Below are 21,727 nucleotides of genomic sequence, written 5' to 3'. Positions count from 1 at the left end.
AATGAAAGGTTCAGTTATACCTTTAGAGCAGATGAAATCATGAGCTGTGACAAACACTGAGCAGCATTCTTGTGGTATCTAAAGAAGCTTCTATCCACCATATCTCTTTCAGTAAGGCCTGTAATTATGTCATTGTGGAAGTATGTGTCATATTTACTCTAAAGATTTTCCACTCTGTGGATTATTCCACTGTCATTAAAATGTGGTTTTGAGAACTGAAACCTGTAATTCGTTCTTTGTTTGCCATATACAGACTGCAATGCTACTTATCATGCTAATTAGCCCTCAGTGATGGATAGTTCTTGCTTTATTTTATAAGCAATTACCAAATTTTTAGAAAATTGCAACAGTTTATTCTTTTCTTTTAAAAATAAGTCAATCTTATAGCAAGTTCTGTCTGAGGTGACTATAAGATACCAAAGCCACAGCTCATATTGCAGTGCCAAAGCAAAGGTGTTTTGGAGATGGTGAATTCTCAGTTCAAGGCTCTGGGTCCTATAGAAACCAAAGCATTAGGCCTCTTGCATATGCAAAGACAAAATCTTCCTTGGAATTCAGGTACAACCAGACACTCAATCTAGAATGGATGATGGAGTGATTTTATGTCTACTGGTATTAAAAAATTTAGCATTTGATTTTTTTATTACTGGGCACACATGACTAGATAATGTTCTCCAAAGACTGTATAAAGTGAATAACTGCTCTCTGAAATTCCATTGCCAGCAATAGAAGAAAATACAAAGACACTGGCACATTTAAAAATGATGCCAAACAATATGTTTTATTTTGATTATTTCTCTTACGCTTTTTCTTAATATATGTTGCTAATGCTGATATTTACTTGGCCCATTAAAAAGTAACATTTCTCTCAGTATGATTTTTTCTAAACAAAACTTGCAAATTATAATCACGTCTGGTCATATGTGCCTATGTACGTCTATATATATCTACATATGCATCTACATATGCATCTGTACAAGTGGTCATATTTATATTGCATGATCATTCTGTTTTGCACACTTCATTATCTGAAGGTGATCTTTCCATACATCTATTGCAGTGTCTCCGATATTCACTGGTGCCACCTCAAGTGTCAATAGTGCTTTCCCCTGTGATGTGATGCAAGAGTAGTTGGTTCATTCTTCAGCAGAATGTGGTTATTTAAAAATACATGGCTTTTTTATATTTGCCAATGTGTGCTCAAAACAGCTTCACATACAGTGAGGTTACATGAATGATTGGTGTTTAGCCTCAGAAAAAAATAAAACAAAACAAAACAACAACAAACAGTGGAAATACCCGGAAAGAAGTGAACTAGAGGATCCAAAGCTCCCCAGAGGTCTCCACGTTTCTTGCCCAGCTGGGTTTTAGAGTAACCTCCTGGGTGCACTGGGACACCGTCACCAGCCGATGACGGCACAGCCGCTTCCCGAGGCACCTGTGGATGCCAGCCGCACCACCGCCTTCTCTCGGGGAAGAGGCGATACCGCCTCCCCAGGCCCGCGGAGGTCGCCGTCCCTAAGCGGGAGCAGTGGGTGCTTCTCGGGGAGCGTCGGGCAAGGCCGGCTCGGGGAGTGCCCCAGCGCCTCCCGCCCGAGAGGGGCTGGCACTGCAACGGCAGCGGCAGCGGCGCGGCGCGTTACTGCGGCAACGGCTCCCGGCGGGCGGCCGCGGTGAGGGGCGGCCGTGAGGGGCGGCAGTGAGGGGCGGCGGGCGCAGGTGGGGACGCCGGGGACACGGAGTGACCCGCGGGACGGGCGCTGAGGGCTCACTGCCCCACAGAAGGGGCACTGAGGGGCACTGCCCCACAGGAGTCGTGCTGAGGGCTCACTGCCCCACAGGAGGGGCACTGAGGGTTCACTGCCCCACAGGAGTCGTGCCGAGGGGCACTGTCCCGCGGGGGAGGTGCTGAGGGGGCACTACTCAGAGGGAGGGGTGCTGAGGCGGGGGTAACCCGCGGGAAGGCTGGGAAGGGGCTGGGAAGGCTGTCCCGCAGGAGGGGTGCTGAAGGGGGTCACCCTGGGACACCCCAGGAGCGGGAGCCGCAGGCGGTGGGTACAGGGCGTTTGGCGAGGAGAGAGACCTCCAGGCTGAGCTCTGGGCTCCGGCTGGCGTTGGGTGTCCTGTGCCCCTGTGCCTCGCCCTCTGTGCCGGGATCCGTGGAAGTGGGAAATCACAGCTGCCAGTTTTACTACCTCCTTCCTCTGTTCAGTTTTCTGCCGTGGAGGGATTTGATTTCTGTGTACCAAGTCTGTGAATTCAGTACTGTCTAAGCGATTGCAAAGTATGAATATGTGTGCAAGATTTCAGTTGCATTAGCTGCGTTGTATCTCTAATGTGTATGGGGTTTACTTGGTCTGGTACAGTGGTACCACTGTAGTTGGAACAACATGGGATGCAAATCATGTTTTAGTTACTGATTCACAGAACACCAATATATGTTAACATACATTGTCTTGTTATACAGCATTAAAACAAAATGTCATCGTCATCACAATCATCCTCGTCTTTACCTGTACATGACTGTACTGCTCCTTTAGCGGACTTTGATCCTCAGGAAAAGTTTATTCTTCCTCATGCTACTGAGGCAAGTTCATTCTGTTCCTGTTAGGCTTGATATTTTAAATTCTATTTACTTTGTTAATATTCAAAATATACTTCCTAGCTTTAGATGGGAAGTAGGTGATATTTCAAAAAATGGGTGGCAGTGCTGGACACAGCAACAGTATACTGAAACTATGTATAAAATTCTTATTTGTTCTTTTCTGCTTACACAGATGGGCTATGATAAATGAAGCATGTTGTTTAATCCTCCAAGATGCTGTTTTCACAGGAAGTAATTAAATTCAAGAACTTAGTTTTGTTTATATATCCAAGAAAAAGCTACAGAGTTGCACTGTGTTGCACAAGTTGAGGTCTGCTGGGAAATGTAAGCCTGTAATAAAACAAGACACACACACACACATACCTATATAAAATAAAAAAGATGCTTGGAGTGTACTTATTTGCCTGAAGACAACAGTTGGAAGCAGAGTGGTCTGCATTCTGATTTTGTGAGAAGTGATCATTTTAGTTGGGAACTCCCCAAATTCTGTTATTCATTTTCTCAATTATGTGAAGGAGAATATGGAGGTAAGAATATAAACCCTTACTCTGACGAATTCTTTTGATGGAGATGCACCTGGCACAGGCTGAACACAGGAGAAATGATGGGTGGAGAAGGCAATGTAATCCACTTCTGAAAAAATAATGATTAGTCAGTGGAGCACTGAGTACACAGATAACTTTGTGCTTGGTGAGAGCATCAGTTGTGCTGGAGTGTGAGGGGGAGGCGGGAGAGAGGTGTTTGGAGAAGGACTGAGAGTCCTTGATAAGGAAGGGGGGTAACGGGATGCATTTAGGTAGTAGGCCTGATACATGGCTTTGGTCTTGCCATGACATGAGCATCATAATTTTCCTGAGTGGCCCTGCCTGGGCCAAACTGGGAAAAGAGGAAACCCATTGCCACCTCCAAACTGGAAGAAGTCTGCTGTGAAAAATAACATTGGTGTCTGAGCAGGTCTCGGCCTTCACCTTCACGGGAGGTAAACTGTTTGCCTTTGCCTTGTAGATGAGGTGTGTTCTGTGAGCAAAGTTTGAGGGTACATCCTGTGATATCACAGGCCTTTACCCTTCTTGGAAGTCCTAAATGATTCTTTGAACTTTAAAATTTCTCCTGAAAGATCTCCTGAAGAACTGACTTGTTTTATGTTGCTATGCTTGAATTAGCAAGATCAGTGACCTAACTGTGAATGAAATTAAATGCTATGTAATTATGAATGCCATTTCAGGGAAAACCATATGTACCACCAGGAGAAAGAGGAAAGCTCTGTTCACTGATTCAGCCATATAAAAGGTTATCATAGAACTACAAAAGCCTTGCAAGATGAAAAATACTTTACTGATTAAAGTAAAGAATCTGACAGTCTAGAACACCACCTAGGAAAATATATAAGACATAAACATAGAATCAATGCAAATGTATGTTTCTTACACAAGTGTGAAAAAAGCATTTAGTCTTGTCATTTTCTTTAATAGATGTATTGGGAAGATTTTTTTTTTTTTTGTTATGTCCTCGGCACTAAGAAAGTTCCTAAATATTTAGAAGGATTTTGGCAAACTATGTATGTTAAAACAGGAGGTGGATCATATTGAATTCCTGTATAACAGAGGAGTCATACAGAACTCAATGGAGTGAAGAATGTGGATTTCTTTTAAAATTAAATGTGATTTGTCATTGCTGACTTTCTTAACTCTCAGAAGCTAATGAAGATGGATGTTTATTCTGAACACAATTTTTTAATTTTGAAGATAATATTTTTGGGTTTCAGGTTTTCATAAACAGTACTAGTTTTCTTACAGCATGAGGCTTTTTGTTGATCATTCAACAAAAAGAAAGTTGACAAAGAACAAACTGTGGGGAAGACACTCTCCTAAGAATGGAAAGACGGTATGAGTAATTTAGGTTTCTGGTCACTTCTCAGTTCTGTGAAGTCTTCTAAGTACTTCAATTTTTGCTGATAAATTACTGTGGGGTCAAAAACACCATTCCTGTTTATATATTATTTTTTTTGCTCATAGCAAATCTGACTCACTTTAGTCAGGAAAGGTTAGGACTGGTACTGAATACAATATTTATAATTTTGCAGTGCATGCAGAGGTTGAAATCTGGATGCAGAATTGAGGTCCATGGACTGACTTTACAGATAGGCATGGGATTGAGATTACAGAAAGTTATAAGAAATTACATGCAGGATAGGATAAAATGAAGGAGTTGTGGTAAAACTTTTGATTCTGATGTTTCCAGCTTGAGTAAGTTGCTATCTTCCCATTAGTGAAATTGAAATGGAATTTACAATCTGAAAGTCACACAAGTCTATTTCTTTTAAATAGGAAACTACATGCACACACACACACAGTTGGACAATTTAAAATGACAAGTTTAGTTGACAATATCACAATATCTTTTGAATTTCTAGTAAGAGCTAATGTAGATTGATTTTTGTGATCTTTCATCCTATGCTTTCTGGTTCAATCTTCAAATTCTCCTATCCAACTGAGGTTCCTGAAAGGCTTTAGTACTTACTATTAGTCTTTGAAACATTGCAAGTTCTACATACTTTTATCATTTGATTATGTGCTTAAATAACACTTATTTATGACATTTAGAGCCCTTTTGGCTAAAATTAAGAAAGAAGTAGGTGTGTGGAATAAACCTAGTTTGTTTCCTTCAGCTACAAAGTTCTATGCACAAATTAAATTGAATCTTTAAGGTTTAAACCACCAAGTAGCTTGTGAGTATTTGAGCTTTTATATTCATATGTACCAGATCTGAAAATGCAGCAAGTGACATGTAACCAATTTGAAACCATTGAAAAAATGTTAAATTAGTTATTATCAGAGGTAATTATCAGAGGTAATTTTTAATGTTTCCTGTGTTGCAGTTAAACAGTGAAATCATTGACACTTTGATACAGAAGCTAAGTGAAAATGAAACCCAAAATACAGTAAGTAAATTAAAATGTTATTTTTTAATCTATCTGAAATTGACCACATCACAGGGTCATACTATTTCCAGTAACAGTGGCAAAGAGGGAATATTTGTGGTTTATCATCACAAAATGAAATCTTAGTTTTACAACTGAAATGTTCATCAGTGTGCTTTATTGCTGCATTTTATTATTATTATTGTGTACAGAGGTTAAAATACCTTCTTTGTTACTTTTTTTTCCATGAAGAATCTCAGGAAAAAAATACTTGAAAGGGAGAAACAGATTAAAGAACTTTCATCCATGCTTCAGTGCGAAAAAGTGAGTGACCAGTTCTGTCGAAATGAGTGTTTCCTTCCAATGTACTAGATTCTTAATTAAAAATTTAAATTTTGAGAAAAGTAATTATTTCAAAGATCTATGAAAAAAGTAAAATCCTGAAAAATGTTTCCTACAGAAATATCATAAGACCATCAAGACTGAATCCAATCCTACTAAGGATGCAGGTTATCCTTAACACTAATGTCCCAAGGTTCAGGGAAGGGCACACATCCAGACTAGTGACTTTTGACCTCTCATATACTGATTTGCAATAATTCTGTAAAAAAGGCACTTATAAGGAAACATCATGGGGTAAACTAAACAGACGTTGTTCACAGTTAGGCATGTCCTTGTCTTATCTTGAAGTGAAGGAGCACATTTTCATAGAAACATCTTTTTGTTTTAAAATAGAAATGTTGAACAGAAAAGCCTATAAAGATTCTGAAGACCACAATGCTAGCAGACCTTAGTGCTGGTGGAATCTGTGTAGCATGCCCTGCTCTGACTACAGATCTACCTAATGTTGAACAATTTAGGGTATCCAGCATCTGAGGGGATAAATTATTTTCTATGCTCCTTCTTATGTTATCTTCAATAAATGGTATTTTCATCAATACTTGATTGAGTCTGAGTCTACCTTTCTTACTGGTATCTATAATAAACACTCGCAAGGGTACATTCAATGTTTTTTTCTGGTCTATACTGATAATATGACGATTTTCTACCTGATTGCTTCTTGTTTAGAATGAGCTAAAGGAATCAATTTGGAAGAAATTTCATAGAATCATCTGACCCGAGTTCTGATGGCATAAATTGCCTCTTCTGTTATAGTATATGTATTTCTCCAAAATTACAGTTTGAATTAAATGGATCAATACTTTTAATAGCAGATGATGGTCTTTGGAATTTAATGAAGATCAGTTCAGGTCTAATTAATCAGAGTACAGTTAATCAGTGTAGTTTAATTTTAGTCATCCTGCTAGCTAGATTTCTGTGTTCATGCTTCCAGGCCATATTCATACTACTTATAGTCAGATTAAATATGAGGCATCAATTATACATATAGTGTTTCAAGTTTCTGATTTCTGATTAATATTAATACTACTAGTAGCAAGCTACTGCTTGTAAATATACTTGTAGAGCATGTTTTATCTTTTCCAGCTTTTGAGGACATTCAAATGTCAGTTAGAAAATATGGCAAAGTAGAAGCAATATAGAGAGCATCATACAGTGTATCTCCATAGACCAATAGATTTGTGTTTATTTCTCTTTCTTAGCTCAATACACAGAAAGGAAACCACCTGTCAAGATCAGTAAAGGAGGTACAAGCTCACCTGCAGTGTCAGATTCAAAGAAAAGAAGTGAAAAATGATGAATTAAAAGTAAAAATACAGGTCAGAAGATTTTTACTTGTGTTCCAGTTTACTGGGAAAAAAAAGCAAAACTATTTCAGATTTGAAATCAAATTCTTGGTAAAAGAAAAATCCCAAACAGTAAAAATCATATGTATTTGTATTTTGCACGGTCTGCCTGACCACGCTATCTTAATTGCAAGGTTGTTTTAGGGGTTTTTTTAAATTATTTTCTCAACTTGTGCACATAAGTATCTCTGGTGAAGCAAAGTTTAACAAATATAGAAGTGTTTGCACTCACTTAACTGTGCTATCTAGAGACAGTCTCAGTATAGTCAAGAGAAAGATAGGCAAGTTCTGTTTCTGTTCTAATATAGGGGTGATGAACACACCCTGTTTCTCCTTGTCTATAAAGGAATCAATAAATCTCTTAATATTGACTAAGAGTGAAACACTTAAGACTAGTGCCTAATCTCTCTTTGCTTAAAGTAGGTTAAATAATTTCCATTTTCTATTCTAGAAAACAAGAGTTAAATTTGGGCATTTGAATCAGTTGCTAGCTTTAGGAGAAGACAAGAAAGAGGTCATATGTGAGAGGCTAGAGTTGTATGTGGCCTCAGATTTCAGTATTTGAAACCTGTCAAGAACATAGGCATGAATGAGAAAACACTGTCTAAAAATAATGTATTTCTAATTTCCAAACTTTTTACTACCATATATCTCCTATGAATTGTATCATTTGAAGTTGTTAAGCAACCTATATCAACTCAAGCCACATATGCCTATTTCTGCATAAATACCTAATTTTCTTCTAAAAAAAAATTGCTTTCTTGTTCCACCTAATACAGTTATAGAATTCCAACGATATTTACATTAAAGTTAATGGATATACAACTGTATTTTCATTCAATCGTTATTTAAAGGTTTTGTTTGCTTTCAGAAACTGCTGAAGTCAGTGGCTAGCTTTAATCCTGGTGATGATTTTATTAATATCTAGACAAAGCTTGCAAAAGCTTAGCATTACCCTTCGGAAATCAGTTCTCAATTTAAATTTACCGCAGTCACTGACTAATGCCCAAAGCACTTATTCTTAGGGTGATTGTGACCCCCTGTGGTCATAACAGGGGATAACATTTGTTTACTTATACCAACAGTTAAAGAAATCCATACATAGACTCAGATTTTCTATGTGCTGCATTTATTGAGGGTGTTCATCTGGCACCCCATCAAACCACATCTTTGTTTATTAAACGCCCTGTAAGTATTTATATAGGAAAACTAATTCCTGCATGTTTGAGGGGGGTTTTATAATTTTATATTTGAAGTAGTACTTCTACTGTTTGGTGAATGCCAGTACCTGAGACCATCTTTTACTTGGAAACCCACATACATTTTGCATTGACTGTGTAAAAGTTTCGAGGCCGTTAGCAGGACCTATGCTGAGAGATATCCTCTTGTGCATAATATGCATATTTTACTGCAACTGGCAAAGTGTATCTTGAATAAGGCTGGCACATTAACATAGTCAGTATCTAAGTAGTAGGTCTTTATTCTTATAGAACATAATTTAGTGTCAGACCTAGACTACAATGAAGGAAAAAAATGCAGTAATCATTTTTACAATTAGGATATTTATCACTGATTTGAGGAATTTATTTACACTGGTGGAAGAATAATAAGTGATATGAATGGGATTTACACTTGTCTTTATTAAAGTAGCTTGGTGCAGCATCTGGTGTTGCTTTTATTGTACATCATCATGTAGTGTTCTAATGTCCAATGGTTTTTTCCATTCATATGTATGTGATATGTAGATGAAAAATACAAAAGTCATGAAGTTAGAGGTCACCTTCCTGCAATGAATGGGACCAGTATATTGCTTTCATCAGTGATATAAAAATTTATTAGTCAGAAATAATAACAGCAATAGAGAAGATAGTATGATGGCAGTTGTAGAACCCAGCTCTCATCTTGACTACTTTGTACATGTTTGATAATTAAAGGCTTTAAAATACATTTAATGTGAATGTATTTTATTTCCTGAGTGCTACAAAATCAAGCACTCAGGAAATGATATTTAGAAGTTACCCTTAATATGTGTAATTTACCACTGTGGTCAAGCTTTATGATAGCCTCTTTTAATTATCTTTAAACAACTGTCTGCTGTAGGCAAGACAGTGCTAAATCTATTCTTTTTGCATTTTCTGCTTCACTAAGAAATAATTTCTTCACTAAGCAAATCTGTTTTATTGATAGAGTGGGGCCATTTTGTGCATGGAAAAAAATTCAGTCTTGCAAGAAGGTGGTATTGTCATCTAATCCGAACATATCATAATAAATATATTCTAGAAAAGACCCCAGCCTATCCTACCTTCTTGACTTAAAAAAAGCAAATACAAGACAATAGCTTTCATATTAGAATTTCATGTACAGTCATACAGCCTATCTGCAGACCTGTAATGTGTGTGTCCCTATAGACTCAGAGCACACGCTCTAACACATCAGTGCATATCACTGGTAGCATCATTAAGGTAATATTCTTTACAGATCTCAGTCTCTAGGGATGATGAAACCATGCTACTTTCCCCCTCATAAATGGGTTTAACATCCATGTCATGCCTTCTACAATGAAATTCTGCATTAATTTCCAAGAGACACAACAATGTTTAGATTGCCATCTTTCCCCTTACTCGTGTCTGCTTCTGCACCTTCTCAGCCTCTTCTCCAGACCTTTGTAACGAGTTTCCCAATATGTATTTTCTCTTGTCTACTGCTGTATGTATCTCAGCTAGCTACTCGTATCAACCACCCCATTTGAGATACAAAGATATCATGGAAACAGATTATATATGTAACTGCTATTCTTGGTTATATCACAAAAATGTCTGTGGGGTTTAGAATTTGAAGAGTTGATGTCTAATTCTGTTGCAGACTCTAGAAAAGAAAATAACAGAGTGGAAACATCAAGCTGGTGAATACAAACGCCAGAAGTCAACCTTAAAGGAAACAAGTGAACAAAACAAGATTGCTCTGAAAAAAGCAATGAGGTCTCAGATACAAAGAGCTCAATTCTTTGAAGAAGCTGCAAAAAATTTAACCTCCAAAATAAGAGAACATGTGAGTGACTCTGCTGTGAGCAATGTTGTGCTGTACTGTTTTAAATTGAACAGTTGGAAGACTTTCACCTGTGGAAAACAGAAGAAGTTGTTTGGTCATGCTGTCCTTGTATCTCTTTAATTTTGTTGTTCATTGGTTAAGGAAAGGGTCGCTATAAGTGAAATGCAGACAGTTATTATTCCCTACCTTTGTTTTGTTAAAATTTATGACTGTCTTAAGTCATGAGGTTGTACACTTCAAACTGTAGTAAGAGGAGTCTCATCAACTTTTGGTTAAACCTCTCCTGATCTTCCTGTTAGTCATTTATGGATAAGCACCAACTAACTCAGAGAATAAAGCAGTTTTATTTATTTTACTTTGAGACAAGACAAAATTTACTTTGCTTCGTACAAGGGAGATCCAATAAAGGCGTCTTATATTAAATAGCTCTTGTGTTCAGAAAAACTTGTAGAATTAAATGGCATTCTTCAGTGGCATTCTTTTGTTACATAATTTATAACTTCTACATTCTCTAGGAAGCCAAACTGTGTGAGATATGGTCCACTGCTGATGTCTGGAAAAACCAGCATGATAGAATGATTGAAGAAAAGACAACGTTAGAAGTTCAGACAGAAGATCTCAAGAAGTAAGTTGGACTGTTGATGTATTTTCTTTTTGTTTCTGTGGTCACACAGTGTTGATATTTATTAGTGCAGTACTCAGTGTTGACAATGTAAATGAATTTATCAATATTCTAAAATTCTTAGTAGGATTTAGAAATTGGAAATAAGAACAAATTTAAGATTTTTAGACCTCTCTCTGCAGCATTTCCCTTCTTTTAAAGCTTTATGTTACTTACTGATAAAGGGGAATATTCCTGCATACTTCTTATTAGCTTGAACTTGCTAGTAGCTACTAAACTGCCTCTGCATAACCACTGATTTAATAACTGATTCAACAGCTTGAGTGTTAACCCCTTATACTACAGTATAGAAGAATGTTCTTGGGGTTCTAGTTTCTACTTCACATTGATGATGGCAAAATTATTTCAATTCCACTAATGTCTCACCTCACCAAAGGATAGAGAAGGTTTCCTCTCAGGTGCCCATTTGAACAGTTTATTCATGTAAGGAAAAGCAGCACAAAGTTATTAAACCTTATTCAAACTATGCAGTCAAATCTTAATGTACTCATATGAAGGATACACAATTTTCTTCAGAGTTCTTTTTTTTACCTTTTCTGTTGGTAGAAATATGGACTATAATTCAAATCAGCCAAAGGAACTGGGAGGTGCCTTTATTCTAAGTCTCAGACAATGTTTATTTTACAAAGAACTTGATCCATGCTCAAATATTTAAGAGAAGGGCAGGTACATGACATCAGTCTAGAAATCTGTCTAGCCCACTGTTGGTTCAGTGTGTAAGACAGCATCTAGGAAAGAACAAGAAAAGGGAAGCATTTATGATACTTCCCTCAAATACTCATTCTGCTTCCAGCTGGTTTTTTGCTGGTTTTATTTCAGCTGAAAATATAAGTCTTTGCTTGAAATGCACCATTTGAACAAGACCTGTTCTACTAAGCAGTGTATGACTGACAGTAAAACAAATTTTGTTAACTTTATTAACATGAAAAGCAAAGAGTGAGGCTGTAAGACCCCAGCCATGGAACGACAAGCTCAAACAGGAGCTTTACTTTTTAAAATATTCATAAGTCTCCAAAGAACACTCACTGCACTTTTGCAGAGCCTTCAGTTCTTTAACACCTTGAAATGGCACAAAGAGAAAATATTGCACACATTTTTTCAGGAGACACTTTTACTGATAAATATGGATGAAAATACAGATCTTGGCAAAAGTTTAAAAGGGGTAACATACAACCAAATCAAAGCATTCTAGCAAAGCTATGGCTTAGCATGTTCTACCCCACACAACCTAGCAAAATCCAACCCACTGGTTTTAAGTTACCCAAAATATTAAGAAAGCAGTAAAGAAAGAAAGACAGAGAGAGAAAAGAGATTAAGAGGAAAAATAGCTACTGCCAGAGAGTCCTATGGAAGTCTTCACATGGTGGAAGTCAGTCCTAGGAAACAGAAATGATCATGTGCTGCTGTATTTATGTGTTCTGGCCTCTGTGACCACCCCCCTGCCAGGTGGGACTTCCAGCTCACTGGCCACTCTGGGGCTCCAGGCTGGAGTGAGGGGTGGTGTAGCCAGTCAGAGGCTGGGCTAGGGATTCCAGAGGGCATGGTGTGGGTGTGCTCCCAGACTGCTCTTTGGATGGACAGCCACTCTGGAGCTTCCCCATGAGGTAATGAATTAATTTGTAATTGAACTAGAATGACTTCCTTGGAGTAGAAACTGTCCTCCTTTGGGGAGTATCTTATTTCAGTAGATAGTCCTTTCTTTGGATACTTAAATGCATTCTACCTTACATATGTATATATATTTATTTTTAATAGATATGTTATATATATATGTTATATATTTATAATATATATAACAAGAGCAATGAAGGAGAATGTGTTATGGTTCCAGTTGATTTTCATAGTGAGAGCTTTGGAAACATTGTATATTATATAGAAGTTCTTACCTGTCTAACAAGTCAGATCACAAGCCTGTTGGAAGAATTGGAAAGAAGGAAGGAATGGAGAAGAAACTCAGAGGAGGAAATTCTTGCAAAGCTAAATTATGGTAACTCTGAAAATGAAAAGATTTACTATGAAAATGAAAAATTAAAGGTGAGACCATTATAAATCATTGTTGAATTGCTCTACATTTCTGATTCATAATGAACCATGTTAATTCCCTTCCCAGTGATAGTTGTTATTGCTCTACATTTCTGATACATAATGAACCATGTTAATTTTTCTGTTTAGAGATCACAAACCTGTAGAATAAATTTTGCCATTAATTTTTTATTGTAAGTGTAAATGAGACATTGAAAATATTTCAGTGGTAATCTATGGCAAAGCTAGGAACAGGGTTGTCTGATGATCCATCTGCATAACCAGGATGCTATTTATTTTACTTTCAGTAGCTACACAATTGCTTAATTAGAAATTGTACTTTCATGTTTGTAAAAATTTCTTTCAAACTGAAAGAACTGAGTTTACCTTAATTATTTATTTCAACTTCTAAAGAATTTACAGGTTTTGCATTGAATTTATTCTCCAAGGTAAATGTTCTTGTTAGCTGACAAATGAACTGTGGACTATCATTTTTGTTTGACAGGTTAAATAACAGTGTCACTCTTTCTAATGCCTGCAGGTCACTTGTTAGTAAAATCATATTGTAGAATGTGTTATTTTAATAACACTATTGCAATTTTTATATTTTCTATGTTTTAATCAAGGCTTCCATTGCTACATTAGAGAAAAGTGCTGTTTCTGTTGAACATGAGCTGCTGCATCTGCAGGAAAAGGAAAAGCTGCAGGAAAATCTCGTTGAACAGCATAAAAATGAGGTGTTCTGAAATCTTTCAAGTTGTTTTAAATCTTCAAATATGTTTTTTTTTAATTTGTTAGCAGTTTCGAGGAAATTATAAAGGTTTTGTTTGTAATAGATCAGATTTGTTGTCATGGTGATCTTAATATTGTTGTAATATTGAGCATGACAGAAGAGAGTGCTATTACAAACCACATCAAAGAGTAGTCTCCACACTGTCACTAGTATACATAATCCTTACTGAACTGTGTGAAGCCCAGTTAAAGCTCATTTAAGCAAAAAGAGCTGATTGCATACTGCTTAGAGAAGATCTGCTTCCAAAAAGCAGGTTAGCAACCCAGTAAACTGTATATTTAAAAAGCTAAGTTTGAATCTGATGTCTTCAGTGGACATATCCAATGCTATTTTACCTCTACTGGGTCATATATTTATTTCTGTATTTCTAAGAACAGTATACAAATATTCAATTAAGTTCAAGAAATTCAAGTTCATTCAAGAAATATACATTCTCATGTGAGCCTTTTTATTTAAATAGGTAAATACACATTGAAAATACCAGCAAAACAAACAAAACTTAAAATGGGCTTTTTATCAAATTTTTTTTTTTCAACTGCTCTTTACCTGGTTATCCATTTATACTTACTGTGGTGAGTAGGATAATGAAAATAAATAACTTCAACTAATGACAAATATTAAGATACTATTTAGAAATAAAAGGTTTTCCTTTATGCTGAATACTAATGATTCTATCTTTTCTATATTTAAAAGAAGGACCTTGCAAATATATGTGAAAAATATATGTTGTCCTAGGTACAAAAACTACAAATAGAAGTAGAAGAATTGAAATCCAGGTATGAAAGAGTCTTAAATGAAAACAAAAAAATAACAGAAAACAAATGCTTGGAAGAAGCTAAGGTAAGTTTTGCAGTAATAAAGCATGTTTCCAAACAATTCTGTAGGACACTGATCTTTCCTGCATTATTGGGATGCACTTATTAGAAGTCACAAGGTACTGTCTCTTGTTTTTAAATGAGAGTTTTACTGACTCCTCTCCAGAGCTGGTGGTTTTTTGGATACCACACAATTGCAAATAGGGGAGAAATGGTTCCTAGAGCAGTGACTAAGTAGCTGGGCTGCTATTTCAGAATTCCAGGATTCTTTTATCGCTTTCAAAAATGTGATTTGTTGCTGGTGATTTTGAAACTAGACTTCTCAACAGAGCAGCTGTGAAAGCTCTGTATGGAAGCAAATGTAAGGCTGCCTTTTCCTTTGTTCTTTTTTTTTTTTTTTTTTTTTTAAGCTGGCAGTTAAAACTGAGAATACATACAGAGGTGATTTTTAAGTTTTTCAGCAGATGGAGCTAAATACTGGAGCACAGTTGGTACATTCTTAAGCATCCGAAAAAGATATGAGGTTAGAATCAAAATCACTTTCCCCAGTTCCACGACTCATCAAAAGACTTACTTTTTAAACAATAAAGCTGAGACAGGGACAGGTTTTGCCTGCAATGTTCTATTTCAGAGAACAAAATTAGTCCTCGCAGAGAAGCATCTTAGGTGTTCTTTTTATTTCATACTGACTTTATCTTTCCATGATGGATATTTAGAATGCAGAAAAATATTTTCTCATCTCACAAATAATATTTACACAGTATTGTATGTGGCTTCAGATGGCATGAGGTGCTGCTTTCTTTTCAAATACTACAATAGTTGTATGGTCAGAATTTTTTCTGTAAGCTACTTAGTGTGTCTGTATGCCTTCTCACAAAATGTATCGCCCAAGTTTGGGTATTGCATGATGAACTGCTAAGATTTGCATAATTTTGTTCACTGTGTTACCGAGTCTTTAATGAAATGTTGTCAGAGATGGGAATTTCTCCAAGGGTTAACTTGTATCTCTGTCAGTATTTTATAAACAGGTAATATTATGCAACTTGCATAGAATTTCAGCTTTATTACTCACATGGACATCCATAAAGTACTACAACAATTAATTTATGGTTTTACACTTACATTTTTCTCCTGTGATGCTACCATGCAGGTGAGGGACAGAACAGAGGCAGAGTTAAAGGAGTTAGAACATGTTTGTGACTTGCTGAAAGCAGCTGAGGAAAAGCAAACACTTATGTTCTGGGAAAGGATCCGTGCACAGAAATGCAAAGCCCTTAGGAAGCTGCAGGTTCAGGTGGTTAGAACATGCTGATTTTTAAAGATAAATGAGAAAATTATGTGGAAAAAAGTCTCGGGGACATTTTTTTCCTATTAGCATGTGTGACAGTTTTCGGTTTCCTTTGTTATTCGCTTCATAAATCAAAAGCTTCTTCTGTAGAAATAGCACAATGCAAATAAAACTGTTGCCAACTGTATTCATGTGAATTCATTATGTCACAAGAGTAGTTATTTTCAGAGTAAGCATATTCTTGATCTTTTTGAGTACTTATGTCCTGAGATGCATTGAGGAATTCTTCCTTGTAAATAAATGTGCAGGTCTCATTATTGTTTGTTTATAGTGAAATAATTTAATTCTACCTTAGTTTTTAATGACTAATTTATAAACCATACAATATTTGATCCAATAAATTACATTCTTGAAGTAGAGTATTTTATTCATTACATTATCTTAGTTGATTAAATATTTTAAAAAAATATTTTAATAGGATAATTTCGATTTTTGACTGTATTTAACACTAGTACTTGTATTTTCTCTGAAGTCTGAGTATGAATTTTCTTCAGCCTTTTTTTTCTGTGACATCAATTTCAATGGCAGGGTAAGTTTAAGGTTTTTTCTTATTCTCTTCTGTGTGATTTTTTTTTTTAAATGAACTTTTGAGTTAGACGAGGATACCCTGCTAACACAAATAACAAAGGTTTTTGGATCGGTAGGGTGGGAAAAGAGCTTAACCCTTTTCCTGTGTTCCTGGAAAAGCTTCAGCTGAAGCACAGCGAGGCTCTGGACTCCCATAGACTTTATATGTTTATAAAAATCACAGCTCTTGATTTTGTTTTAAATTTCATGTCAAGATGATCTTTATAACATCAACTTTGGTGCTTGTTTGCCTCATTTTAAATCATTCTTCCAGGAATGCTCATAAACTTATAAATCCATCACTGCTTAGTGAAGTACTTAGGCAACAGGTAATTTTGGGGTGCAAAGTTAGTACATCATGTAAAATGATGTATGTCATTTCAGTCTAACAACGTTTTCCTGAAAAAGTGCAAAAGAACCTCTTAAGTATAGTGAAGTAATTGGGCATAAAATCACTAGTCTTGTGGAACCATAATTAGATTTCAGCATTAGGTCTTGGTGATGTCCTTTAGAGATTCTGACCCTTGAGCCTGTGACCAGAATTTGGCAAAATTCCTTTCGAAGCAATTGCACATGTACAGAAATCCTCTTCTGGGTTTCAGGTGGACTAGTTTCTGCTCCTACCAGTCTGCCAGCTGAGCAGCCTGTGATTCACACAACCAAAATCAGGCAGACTAGCTCAAGTTGCTGGATGGGACTGCTTGAGGTAGTCCAGTGAATGATGGTGGCTGTCCCTTTAAATAATGGTGCCAGAAGGCTCTTGATGTGGCTCTTTATTGCTAATCTGCTGTTGATGAGGGGTAGCAAGCGCAATAATCTCATCACTGATGAGATGTTCTGAGATTTAAAAGAAAACACGTAAAAGTTGAACCATCTGGCTGCTGGGCAAGAGGAAATAGTTTGACTTCTTGCTTTCTTCAGCTTCCACTGCTGATACACCTCTTTTCATGAAGCCGGTTTTCTTTTTTGATAATCACTTCTTTCCAAAATTCTTTGTCTGTGCTGCATTGTTTATCTGCAATAACCACATATATGTATGCAGTGTTATTTTTATGCTTTCTGTGACTCTAGTGTGAGGGAGCTTATTTTTGCTGGGAGGTAGACCTGACCAGCTCTAATACATAAGGCTGCATGAGCAGCATGTGAAGTTTTTTAGGACTTCATTTTGTTACATAACAGATTTTCAATCTTAAAGTGTTCACACAAACTTTTAGACTGCTTCTTTGGCTGTATTTTATTTGTTTTAAATACAAGATAACATTTACTTGAATTAAATATGTCATTTATCTGAATATAGTATAACATTTATCTGAAATTACAGTTAAATTGTTTGATTGGATTTTAATAGGCAAGCTTACTTTAGTCTAGCAAGATACTGCATATAGGTCTCTTCAACTAGAAACAAATTATCCTTTTCACAGGATGACAATAGTGTAACTTCTATGGGCAGTCTTTCCTTAGAAGAAGAGAACTGCAACATTCAGAGGAAATATGAAGATCTTAAAAGGTAACCTTTAAAAAATCTGATTGAAATTAATTCCTACACTTTTCTGCTATAGTGGATTATAATGCATTGTCTCTTTTGTGTAAAGGCAATTAGGAAAGATGGAATTTCAGAATGAAGAACTTGCTTGTCAGCTCAGAACACAAGATCAGAGTCTTCAGTACAGTAAATTGAAGCTTGAAGAGAAAATTGCAGAATATAATGTATTAACCAGACAACTTGAATCTGCTTTGGAGAAAGGGAGAAAAATGGTATTGGTGATTTAATACATCTCTCAGTCTTGTTTGTCACTTTCTAGTTAAAAACAGCATTCAAAACAAATGTGTTCGAGAAAAAATGATGGTACAAGATAAGCTTAGTCTTGCCTTTTATTTTCTTTGGAATAGGAAGCCCCAAAGAACTTTGATATTGAAATCCTTCTCTTTTTAAAGGAAAAATTTACATGCTTTCAATATTAAGTTCAATTTTGTCATTGGTAGAAAAGATGCAAACAGTAAATCAAATGCAAGAGGAAGTGTAGAAATTTAGATTGTAGTAATTGTATTAGTTTAGTCAGAAAATATGTATGAAATTGTAATTTCAGATTAATCATGTTGAAATAAATTATCTGATTTTTTTCAGTACTCTCTGAGGATATTTATTTGGTTTTGAAAAAATTACAAGTTTGGCTTAATTAAAAAATGAGTTAAAAAAGGGTTCCACTCCCAATAATATTACATTTTTTTTTCAAATTGAAATATCTTTCAAATTTATCCAGAATGTTTCTCAGGTTTTTTTCATTTCTGTGCATGGGAAAGAAATAAAGTATTAGATGAAAGAGTATGAAATAGAGCTATTAATGTTATATAAGAAAATAATTTAATTTGGGCTTTAAGAAAGAGTAAACATACATAATTTCTCTCTCCTTACTTTTATAGGTAGCTGAAGAACAGGAAAAAATGTCATACAGAGAACAAGCCTTTCAGATAAAACTGCTAGTTCTTGAATCTGAAGTGAGAGAGGGGAAAGAAGAAAAAAACCAACTCCTCTGCATATTTCACCATGTGAGTAAATAATACTGTTTGTGATTTAAGAGATTACTTACCACATCACCATTTACAGAAAAAGTTCCTTTAACCGAAAGCACACTACTAATACAATTGATACACTCTTTTCAGAGCAGCAAATTAATTCAACTTGAAAACATACTTTGTACATTGACATTTCCCATTGACTTAACAGTTGTCCATAATAGTTTTGAGATGCCAGGAATCTTTCATGATAAAAATTCAGGAAGTTGGTTTTTATGTTCCAAGGCCTTTTTGGACTATAAACCTATTTAAACATGTTCAGTTTGATCCTTACTTAACATAACTAAAAGTTTCAATATTTTTGAGACCTTTTTTATCACCTTTGGTTTTGTGGAGCCTCTGAAAAATTTTACAAGTAAGTAAGGCTATAAAAATTAGGTACCAGTTGTCTTAGATAATTATGTTGATTAATTTACACAGTATTTTTAAGTTGCTTTGCATTTATCTTTTTTTACCAGAATGAAAAGCACCATGAAGTATGTTTGAAAGAGCTGGAGAACAGCCTGCAGAAATCAGAGAACAGGAACCAGAGCATCCAGAATTATGTGCAGTTTTTGAAAGCTGCATATGTAACAATGTTTGGCTGAACTCTTTAACCTATTTTAAAGTGAAGAAACTTTTCAAGATTTGGCTCTAAGGAAAAGCTGGAGAAAAAGCTGTTGAGTTCTTATAGTTCTTGTAGTATTTTTCAGGATTGAGTACTCCAATGTTAGTTCTTCCCTAGCAAAATATCTGTTGTGGGCAGGAAGAAGCAGGTCAGTCATTTCTTTATATCCTACTGGCTGGTCATATAGGAAGAGGACCTGGTATTACTGATATAAACAATTATATTATTCATGGCACAGAAGTGAAAAGGCAGACTGCATGACAGCAGTGGCAGGAGTGTAAGTGTGGGGTAGGCACACAAAGTTGTAAATTGGTCTGTGAATTGACTACCTTTGTTAGGTCCTGTGCTGTAAAACCTTCCATGTGTCCTTTTAGTCCACAGTAAATGCAGTGATCACAGGCTATCTTTCAAATCACATGGAGGAAGAAAACACCCATGGGCTGGTTGAATAGTAATTTGCATATTTTAAATATCCAGAATTATATAGTGTTTATCAGTCATTGCACTTCTGTTACTGTAGAAACCTAGTTGCCTGAGAAAATGATATCTAAGCTATTAAGACAAGCAAAAATTTAGAGCATTAGGTTCCCTTCCTTTCTTTGCCTTGTAGTGTAGCACCAATATATCATGAACTGCTGCACTGCATGGGAGGGTTGCCACCACAAGGCTGTCCCATCCAGCCTTTTTTACCCTACATTCCATAATGCTCAGGAATATACTAAAGTAATATTTTATAAATATAAGTAGGAAAGTATTTTAGATGCATATATAATTTAAGCTTTGAATGTGCCACCTTTCAAGGTGACACAGGTCCAGTAAGACAGATATTTAATTGTTTGTGTTGGAGCTCAAGAGCTGCTGTTGAGTGAGACTGATTTGTGCCTCAGGTTAAACACATGTGAATATTCAACTGATACAGGTATAATACAAAAAACAGTTCTGATTTTGGTTTTAATTCTAAATTCTACTTGGTTTTATAGATGTATGCTGTGATATATTTTTGGAAAAGTAGTGCATTCAGTTAAATATATGTAATTTACAACGTGTCATTAATAATATGTATTTTTTGATAGAAAACAAAAGTTAGTTCATGCATGGACAATACCTGTTCTGTTTCATTTTTAGTTATTAGTAATGTGTTGAATATTGATGTTTTTTCTTTTCTTTTTTTTTTTTTTGGCAAAAGCTTATCTATCCCAGCAAATACTAATGTGTTAATGATCTGCTTGTGAGCACTTTTTAAAAATAAAATTATAATTTATTATATATGACATGCTAGTAACAAATATTTCTGTTAAATGTGGAGAGGAGGGTTGCATTACAGACACACTCTTAGAAATATTTGTATTCATTTAGTTCTGCTTGTGCTACTTATGAAATATCAAAACATTTCTGAAAGTCATCATACATGAAGGAAAGATTTTGGAAATAAGTGGTTCAGTCCATGAACGGTTTTTAAAAGGTTGTCATGAAAAACTGAACACTTTTCATTGCTACATGATACAGTGATGTACAGTGACTTGATTTCAGCCTATCTTTTGCTATCCAGGAAATTAGATAGTTTTTTCCTTTTTAGTTTGTTCTGTCTGGCTTTTATGGCTCTCCATTACCCTTTTGTTTGTTTGTTTGTTTGTTTGGGGGATGGTTGCATGGTAGAAATAGGGCTGCTAGTCACAAACATCACTTGATTTTTCTCAGTTTCTTCTTGAACTGGTGTTAGCTGATGATGGTGTTTGCATTTTAAAGATCTCTAACTCATTTAGAGAAAAAAGATGATGTTTATTTCCGTGTTCTTTATTTTATTTCTATGAAACTTCTTTTAAAATAATAAATGTTTTATTATTAAAAAATTACAGTTTCAGAGCTTTAATTAGGTTAAATTGTGGGCACGTAGAGTCCTGAAACTGGCAGATCTTAAAGAGCTGACTTGGGCTCTCCACTCCCTACTGCAGTCTGCAATATGCTTTAGATGTGTTAAGGCATGGCAACACAGAATTTAAA

General features: G+C 35.8%; 1 protein-coding gene across 1 annotated transcript; it reads left to right on the top strand.

Annotated features, from left to right (window-relative positions):
* The first annotated feature begins 2,201 nt into the window (after positions 1–2,201).
* ODF2L (outer dense fiber of sperm tails 2 like) lies at positions 2,202–21,526 on the top strand. Its single transcript, XM_050306942.1, is given in 17 exon segments — positions 2,202–2,587; positions 3,831–3,895; positions 3,897–3,990; positions 5,484–5,546; positions 5,778–5,849; positions 7,127–7,243; positions 10,133–10,318; positions 10,834–10,943; positions 12,899–13,034; positions 13,649–13,759; positions 14,551–14,655; positions 15,781–15,924; positions 16,451–16,507; positions 17,967–18,052; positions 18,138–18,300; positions 18,967–19,092; positions 19,578–21,526. Coding segments are annotated over 17 exon segments (1,872 nt in total). The 5' UTR covers positions 2,202–2,479; the 3' UTR covers positions 19,707–21,526.
* The last annotated feature ends 201 nt before the right edge of the window (positions 21,527–21,727 follow it).

This window comes from Myiozetetes cayanensis, unplaced genomic scaffold, assembly GCF_022539395.1.
Source record: "Myiozetetes cayanensis isolate MyiCay16 unplaced genomic scaffold, myiCay2020 scf12, whole genome shotgun sequence".
Taxonomy (NCBI): domain Eukaryota; kingdom Metazoa; phylum Chordata; class Aves; order Passeriformes; family Tyrannidae; genus Myiozetetes; species Myiozetetes cayanensis.
Note: the sequence above shows the minus strand (reverse complement) of the source record. Positions and strands in the feature narration are given on the sequence as shown.